The sequence below is a fragment of the Eretmochelys imbricata genome, chromosome 4 (assembly GCF_965152235.1).
Source record: "Eretmochelys imbricata isolate rEreImb1 chromosome 4, rEreImb1.hap1, whole genome shotgun sequence".
NCBI lineage: Eukaryota > Metazoa > Chordata > Testudines > Cheloniidae > Eretmochelys > Eretmochelys imbricata.
Genome location: NC_135575.1, coordinates 122,332,823 through 122,342,071, shown reverse-complemented (window position 1 = coordinate 122,342,071; position 9,249 = coordinate 122,332,823). Strand labels below are relative to the sequence as shown.

The window sequence follows — 9,249 nt, the reverse complement described above, 5'->3', positions numbered from 1 at the left end:
CTCCAGCCCCGGAGCACCCACGGAATCGGCACCTAAGGGACCACTTTTGATGTGATCAGTGAGGAGTGGCCGCTCCCCCTGCTCCCCCCCTAGTTATGCTACCCTGCCCCTAGGAGCCAGAGAGACTTGCCGGATGCTTCCTGGGAGCTGCCCCAGGTAACCACCGCTGGGACTCCCCACCTCGCCCCCCGGCAGGTCCTTCTGGCTCTTAGGGGAGGGGTGGGCACCCACAAAGTGGCCTATGAGACCCTCCTGACCGGTTCTGGGGGCAGTCAGAGGAGCGGGGAGGGGGTGGATGGGGCAGGGGTCCCGGGGGGAGGGAGCAACAAGGAATGTGGGAGGTTGGATGGGGAAGAAGTCCTGGGGGGGCAGGGGTGGGCAACGACCCCCTCATGGGGTGAGGAGGGAACCGTTTGTTAAGATTTTGGCAGCTCATCACAGTATAGATGTGTGTACACAGCTATATATACACGTGTGTGTACATACTATTTCTGTGCATTTGTGCATCTTTCTGTATAAAGAGATACAAAAGTGTGTGTGTATATACACACTTCTTCCTTTAAAAACAAAATGTGCTCCCATGGGCATAATTAAACAGATTCAAACTCTATCAAAGGTATGAATTTTCATTTAAACAAAAAACAAGTCACATTGCATGGGAATGAGGTCCTCCCATTTTAGAAATAATCCATTATAAAGGCATTCTGGTCAGGAACTCAAAAGGCTTGCTTTATTGTCTACTGGCTATTATTTACACAGACATAATAATACTGAAAACTCCTCAAAAAACAGTGTCTCACCACATTTGTGAGTCATGTTATACCAACCTCACAGGTGTGTTTCAAGAATTAAATTAGTTAATGTTGGAAAATGCTGGGAAGATTACAAGCATCATACATAAGTGCTAAGTATTAATGATAATGACTAGTAGAGTCTTGCGCAACAGTTAAATATTTTGCTTTGCAGCAGGAGTTTCCTGTCAACAGAAACATGAATTAAACTGTTGTAAATGTATAACAATAGTTGTCAAAGCATAAAATTAGTGTATGTGAATTAGTCCCTATAATTCCCTTAGCCTGCAAGCAGACCAACAAAAAGACTCTAATATAGAAGTTCAATTCTTTACATTATTTAAGAGTTCAATCCTCCACTCTCCTGCCCTATTTTGAATTTACTTCCCAGGAAAAGTTGTTTGCAATCTTGTTTCACTGTATTGTTTCTAGTTAATTTCCCCTAAAACCAGTAAGGAGCTGGTGAATAGGGCTAGCCCATGGTGCAACAGTCCTGTAGGCTTCCAAAGCACTAATGATTTTGTATTGGCACTTCACCTCAGAAAATCCAGGACACAGACACTAATGGATGAATGGAGGATGTTGTGAAGGCCAAGACTATAACAGAGTTAAAAAAAGAATTAGATACGTTCATGGAAGATAGGTCCATCAATAGCTATTAGCTAGTATGGACAGGGATGGTGTCCCTAGCCTCTGCCAGAAGCTGGGAATGGGTGACAAGGAATGGATCACTTGATGATTACCTGTTCTGTTCATTTCCTCTGGGGCACCTGGCATTGGCCACTGTCGGAAGACAGAATACTGGGCTAGATGGACCTTTGGTCTTTGGTTCTTATGACTGTGTCAGAATTATACTTAGTCCTGCATACAGCATTGTCAACTCAAGTATTTCCTATCTCTCTGTGGGTTAGTTTGCAGGGCCCTGTAGGGCTTTGCAAGATGAAATTTTTGTGAGATGGTTACAAACAGACCTTTTCCTGAGCAGTTGGCATGCACTTGCCACTCTTTTCAAGCATTCAGACCTTACATGTTCCCATCCACTTTCATACTGTTCGTTCCTAAACTAGATTTTCTTGTGCTTTACACACAGATTCTGTGAGCTTTGTGAGAGCTTATATTGCCACATAGGAGGTGGCATGCTAACATGTTGTTTCTGAAGAAAGCATATTCCATGATATCATTAATTCCCTGGCTACATGGAAGAGCGACCTACTGCATAGGAGAATTTTTAGATAGTGCCATTCTGTCTCACCGGCATGACTGCTTGGTCATTCACAAGTATATAGTTGACTATAATCCCTTTAAGGAAGGTGGTATGGAAATTTAGCTACAAGCATTAGTACAACATTCAGTGAGTAAAAAAGAGCTAGTCATCCCCTGTTCAAGGCAAAAGGTGAAAAGATTAAATAGGTTTCTGAGAGAGTGTCCTAATTCCAGGCAGCTGTGATACATGGGATGCCAAACATTTGGCTGAACCATGCTGTGGTTCATTTCCTACACAAATCCCTACAAAAACCCACATACAAACAACCTGCAAGATGTGGATTTAGTGATGCCTTAGGACTCCTGGGGATAAGCAAACTCTGAACTGACCCTCCCACATGCCTCTCCCAATCTGGCTCCTTTGACAGTTTCACTGCCCTTCCCTGCAGAAATATGGCCCAGCTCAGTGATGAGGGAATAAGAGTGACACCTGGTGGTGAAACTGATGAAGTGCAATCCCCTAAATTGCATCAGTTCCCTGCTATGATCCTTCCTGATTGTCAAACACGTCAAAGGTGGTGAAGTTCAGCTGCGAGTTTGCTCTTCCTTACATCAGAGGCAGGAACTGAACACATAGGGAAACTCCAAGTATCTGTAGGACTAAAGGTTCTGGTGTGCTGTACTGACCTAGTTGGGGGAGAATTCTTACATATATTAGGCCTCTGCCCTCAAATTAGAAATTTTAAAAAAACATACAAAAAGCTACTTAAAAGAGGTATTTACACTTTTAAAAAGAGAAAAAGGGACAGGCAGTCAGAATTGTTTATTATATAATAACTGGTCTTGCAACTGCCATGATGGAGGTGCTCAAGTTAGAAGACGACAGAAGAGCAACTTATACCAACCAGCCTCTAGATGTGAAAGCACCTGGTCTGGAAGTAGCACCAAGCTAGTGGGGTTTTTTGGGTGGGGTGGGGTCGGGGAGTGTTGTTTGGTGTTTCTTAGGACTCATTTTACTTGCAAAAAGTCTTAACACATTATTTATTCAATTTATAGCAGGGACTCACATAGTGAGCTGAAGCTCCTTAGATTGTCTCACACATTTTAAAGGTAAGAACTTGGATTGAAGAGGAGCTAAGGAGTACATTTATCTCCTTACTCATTCCTCTCATAGTGCTGAACTAGAACAGGCAGCTCCAGCCTTTTAAACAAGTACAAATTTGGAGCGAACAACCAGCCATCTGCTTTGTACTTTCTAGTCACTGGTTTTTTAAAGTCAACTCTTCAGGGCTGTTGAATTTCAGTCTTCCACTGAACACCCTAGCCAATAAAAAGAACTAAAGTCCAGTCCTTCTAAAACTGAACATAAAGAACTAGAACATATACAGGACAGAGAAAATGTGGCATCTAGTATGCCAAGGGCTACAAATTTGCTACCTTAGTTTGAGTTTGAATTGTAACAAGTTCTCATTCTACAGTAACAGATGATGGACACTTGTAATTTCAAGACTGTTTAGGAACCTACTTTCCTCCAGCAGGTACAGCCATGTTTGCCATTTGGTGACATCCCCAGGGAAAAATTAAACAATACAGAGAAGAGTCTTTCGGTTTTTGTGTTCAGCTGTAAACATCAGCTAACCAGGTAACTGTGCATCTCTCTGGAGTTAATGCTCAAAACCACGCCTGAGTGATTGCCTAAAAAAATATAAAAACAAAATACTAACATTAGTATATTTTGAGCATTTTACTATACATTCCCCTTTTATTGCAGAGACAAGACAATCAAATTAGATGGTTGTCTTATCAAACAACAGTTCAGGTGCAGGTGGTGCAGCAGCTCAGTGTACCTACAACATACTTTCTACTTCAGTGCTTTAAAGTGTCTGCTCATGATGGTTGTTAGAATTCCTAGTGTTTCTATCCCAGTGACAGCATAAGGTGGTTCTCTTTGCAGCTTAAAAAGGTGTAGTTGTCTTGAGGGGAGCAGGTGAGGGAGGAGAATGGAACCTGAGGCTTCCATTCAACATGCCACTGACCTGGGACTGGACACTGATCGGCATCAGCAATAAGGGAACTCTGTAGCTGTTCAAGTTTCCACCTCTCCCAGAAGGAGTCACTGCAAGGAAATGGAGTTGAGGAGTCCCAAGGTGGGGGTTGCGATAAAGTAGGCAACAAAATATATAGAAAACAAAAGAGTGGATGGGTGAGTCTGGAAATACTGTACTGTGACAATTCAAAAGTTATGAAAAGAGAGAGAGCAAACAGAAAACCAGGTTTGTAAAACCCTGCTGTGCATGGAGAGGAGGCTACGACAGTGATCTCTAGAATAGGGGGGAAAAACCCATCAGCATAAGTAGGAATCTCCAGAGCATTTGAACCAGCTGAAAATAATGTCATAAAACAGAATTTAATATTTCAGTAGGGATGGTGATATGCTTTATACTTCAGCCAGACAAAACAGCACAATACTGAGACAACTAGGAAGATTTCCTATGTAGCGTTGGGTGCTATTGAAGGCAAACAACAAAAAGTGCACGGTGTAGAAGTATAGCAAGAAAAAGTCTTATATGTTTTAACACTGTCTGGCAGCTGATAAACATAGATGGCTCTGACCCAAGGACATGAGTTATTCCTGTTCCCCTGGATGTCTGCTGGTGCTGACAACCTGGCAGAACTGCAGGTCACTTTCAGATTTGCATTTGTTAACTGTCTAACTTAAGACTTCCTCATTGGCAGGTCTTGGTCCTGGACTCTTTACTCAAGCAACACTCTTACTGACCTCAATGGAAGGTAAGGAGTGCAGGATCAGACCAAATATAGCCTACAGTGATCAGGCAAGGAGATTATTTTTGAATGGGTTGTAAATCCGGGTAGAACTTCTTCATTCCCATGTCCTTCATCTTAAGCAGCACATATGCAAAAACAGTAAGAGGTATTACACAACTGCAAGAGGAAGATTGTGGCTAAAGAGCACCTGATATACGCTAAGTGGCTATGAGTGCTTCACATTAACTGAAGAACCCTGAGAGTACCTCCTTGGCATTCAGGAGTCTATTCTAGAGATGAGATCATTGAAACAATCTTGTCATGCAAACAATTTTTGTGTCCCAGGGTCATCTGCAGTGCTACAGTATTGGTAGAGCTTTGTAGTATAATTAAGGTTCTGTTTGAAGGGTTTTCATGAAAACAACGAATTTTAGTGTGTGCAATTTGTTAAAAAACGTACAGATCTGGGCAAAAACAATTTCCAGGTGAAATATGTTTTTTCCCTTTCATCAAAGCTAAAATCAAAGCAAATGGCAGCATATGGTTCAGCTAAGGAAAATTAAAACAACAACAAAAGACAGTTAGAGATAGATAGTAAGAATAACAAAGAGATAAAGAAGGACTTCCAGGACGTCTGCCCTCCGTGGCTGATCTTAGCCCTCTATGTAGGGTTAATGAAGCCATTTAACCTCACAGTTGTCTGTCTCTACCACCATTTCAGCCACTTTTATAAAAGCCTGAGATTTAGGGTCAGATGTTCCATTTTCACAGAGTTGTCCGAAGCAGCACTAGACGATCTTCCTTTGTGAGCTACACTTTTCAGGCTGCTCTGTGTTCTCAATACATTTGGAGTATTTTAGACTAGCTCTCTACATTACATTCAGCATACTCATGAATTGCCTAGACAAGCACTTTCATCTAACTTTGAATCATCTGCTCTAAGAGACATTCATAAAAGATTCCTGAATGGGAATTCTAATGACTGTCCATTGGATACTGGCAAGTCAGGACTCAAAATAGGATGAATTCAATGAAGTTTTGTATTTGGGAATTCATTTAATGTGTCTAAAAGAGAGGACACCTCCTTATAATCTACCCTGCATTATGGAAACATTCATTCTACATATCATTTCTCTCTGCCTAAAATTCATTACACTTTGAATTCAGGGCATGCTCAAGTTAATTTAAATGCTAGTGAAGTTAATCAATTATAATCTATACTGCTTATTGTACGATCTTCCTAATGTTGTTCACATATATCTCATGACAGTGTATTGTACTACCTTACATACTGTGTATTTATATGGCATGTCATAAAAAATCAGCAGAATAGACTGAATTTAAAACAAAACAAAAAAGGAGGATAAAAGAAGTGTTTCCTTGTTAGCAGTTTATCAATCGATTCCTCTTGAAGCTGAGTATAAAAATGAAGATACTAAAAATGCAAACATTAAAACGTAATTAAAAAAAACAAAGCAAACAAAATACTAATTGAGATGTTAATAAAGTGAAGGTGAAGTTACCTCTTGCGTTACCTAGCGTTTGAGAATCCAGATCATCATCAATAAACTCCTCACCCTGGATGATGTTCTGGGTGTCCTCACTGTGATTAACAGGGCTTGTCATCTCCTGTTCTTTTTCGTTGTGCATCTGGGCATAGACGTTTCTGCCTGGCAGTTTCCTAAATAGCACAGGAAAAATATCCTTTGATGGAATTTAGTTTCATATTATATACCATTAATCATATTAACCTCAAACCCCTATGGAAAAATCCTATAGAATTAAATAAAGAACAATGTTTCCACTGAATTTTTAAATCAGCCAATAGAACTCTATGGTAATACATTTTCTATTTAATTCTATAGGATTTTAGAGTAATAGCTATAGATTTCCCACTAATATCTACAGAAGCTCATTGGTTTTATCCCTATTACATTTTATAGGAATTTTCTAGATAGGTATCAAGAACTTGCCTGGTTTTGATATAAGGATTTCTATATAAACACAGATCTTTTTTTGTTTTTTATTCAGATATTTACTGATTTAATAATTTAAAAATAATAATAATTTAAAAAAACACTTGAAGCTGAAAACATGTGAATAAATAATATTTCTTGCATTCCTAAAATGTCATCATAGAAGGATGACAAAGCATCAATTAGTTATGTCTTACTCTGCAGCAGTATGACAACACCTTATTCAAAGTTAAAAGAAATTTTGTGACCTTGTATCAATGCTAACAACAATAAGTTTATGTGTGTGTTGTTTCGAGGGATTGACAGACAATACTGGACCTTCACAGGTCAGGGTGTGCAGCAAGCTTTTCAGATTGTAATAACATTTTCAGTGCCTCGTACTCCCTGCCCCTGCTGACTGCCTTTCGTGACCCTGGGAGTCGTGACCCACCAACTGAGAAACACTGCACTACAGCAGCCCTGAGGTTACCTCAGTTTAATAGCTGCTGAAGACAAGAGAGGTAAAGCAAACTGCCCCTGGTTGCATAGAGTCAGTGGCCCAGCTGGGAACAATAGCAGTATGACATCATAGTTTAATTTCCATAGTGTCTTCATCAACCCCTCTGCTGAGGTAGTCACAGTGTTGTACAATATTAAAACATACTGAAAAGGTTTATTTAAAAATATATATAGCAAATCAAAGCACCCAGTCCTGGCTCCAAAGGTCTTCATAACCAGGAGATAAGACACTCTTCAGGAGAAAGATGGCATTTTATTTATGTTTATTTAAATAATGATAAAAAGATGCCGATACCAGCTCTAGGTGCCCTAATACAATTCATGCTACAAGAAAGCATCAGCAGCTTTTAAATAACTATTAAAAAAGGAATTCTGATATTCTAAACCAATAAGAGTTTAGAGGTATATGGTCTCTTGGTCCCACATCTTTCTAGAAATTATTCTGGACAGTAGGGCTGTGTTTTTTCTACATTACAACCCTAATCAGCCTAGAACACACACTGTTTACTATATGCATATTATATTCCAAAGAAACGCTTAATCTATCCTCTAGAAAATGAATAACCATAATCACTGGCTTCAGAAGGCAGATACTACATGAGGAATAGGGTAGGAATAGCTTAAATGAGTAGGGATAGTGTGTCTGTTCGGCCATCTTTCTTTCATCCCCCTCCTACTGTTTCTTACTACTAAAGATTTTGAAATGTAAATAATACAGAGTACTGGAGCATGCTATCAGCATTTAAAGTAACAGTAACAATAATAATGAAAATACATTGAATAGAGTATTTATTGTGGTGTTAGTTTTGAGGTTAACGTTCAGATGAATGACTTCTTTGTGCTTTAGAGCAGTCATGACTTACTTTGTCCCATTCATTTTGGAAGTCTGCCTTTTCTACATGGTATTATTTTGATTTTAATAAAATATGGATCATCAAATTAGTACCTGTTTTTATAACTAAATGGCTAGGATTGGGACTACACTTGCTCTCATGCAACACAATAGTAATATAGGCAAAGGTGGGGGGGGAGGGGAGGTTTTCTTCTGAAAGTGTAAATGAGATGGGAAATCAATGATGAGGAAAGATTAGAAACTCTGCTCCAAGAGTGGTGAGATTGGTGGTGGTACTCAAGGACAGGATGCAAGGAGGTGAATACAGAGAAAGATCCTTGAGTTTGGTTGCAGCAAGTCCATGGATATTTTTAACAACAACGAGTGTAATTTTTAACAGGATTTTAAAATGAATGGGGTAAAGGGGAGGGAGAGGAGGTATCTGAGACTGTGAAAAGGCAGAAATCTTTCTCTTCTTCTGAAGAATCAAATGTACTCCCACTAAAGTAGGCAAAATACCTAAATAGAGGAAACAATAGTCTAATCTGGTATGATGAAATCTATGTTCCTGCTGTTGCAAAAATAAAAGAACAATTTCAGCTCTTTTGCTAGTGATGTATTAAATACATGACAGCTTTGATGTGGGTGAAATATCATTTTCCTTCCCTTGCCTTTGCGTGGTGGACACTGTGCTGTTTGTCTTGTCTATATTACTGCAGAGTACCCCACACCATGGAACCCCGCTCAGAGTGCTGCTGAAGGAATGAAGAAATCCTACTAGGAAAAACATCACAAACATAAAAATACATCGGAAAAAGAAAAGGAGGATTTTTCTTTGATTGAATTACCACTGATAAAGATGACATTGCTTTGAAAAACAATATGCAGATTCCGGATCCATGCTAGATAATGGGCCAGAGTCACTGGAACCTTCCAGCTGCTTTATGCTGTTCCAGTGACAGGATGCGCCATGATCCCAGTTTATCTGGATGGTTAAGCTGATGGAGCATACTAGTGAATCTGGCAGCATATCATTAGCTTGAGGCACCATGATAATTGTCTAATGCATGCAGTCTGAAGCCAAGAGGAGGAGGAGATCTTTTTGCCTCTGAGATACTCAGTTTTGTTCTCTGAACTGTTTCTTGCTTCAGCAGCATTTTCTGGCAGGGAAATTACCCCTTTC

At 39.8% G+C, this 9,249-nt stretch overlaps 1 protein-coding gene across 1 annotated transcript in view; it reads right to left on the bottom strand.

Moving 5' to 3' along the window:
- Positions 1 to 3,665: 3,665 nt before the first annotated feature.
- SORCS2 (sortilin related VPS10 domain containing receptor 2) overlaps positions 3,666 to 9,249 on the bottom strand; it is an 838,677-nt gene continuing 833,093 nt past the window's right edge. Inside the window, exons 26-28 of the mRNA XM_077814654.1 lie at positions 6,284 to 6,441; positions 4,031 to 4,110; positions 3,666 to 3,689 (exon numbers count right to left, since the gene is read on the bottom strand). Of these exons, the coding sequence (XP_077670780.1) occupies positions 3,666 to 3,689; positions 4,031 to 4,110; positions 6,284 to 6,441 (262 nt within the window). The remainder of the gene's footprint in view (positions 3,690 to 4,030; positions 4,111 to 6,283; positions 6,442 to 9,249) is intronic.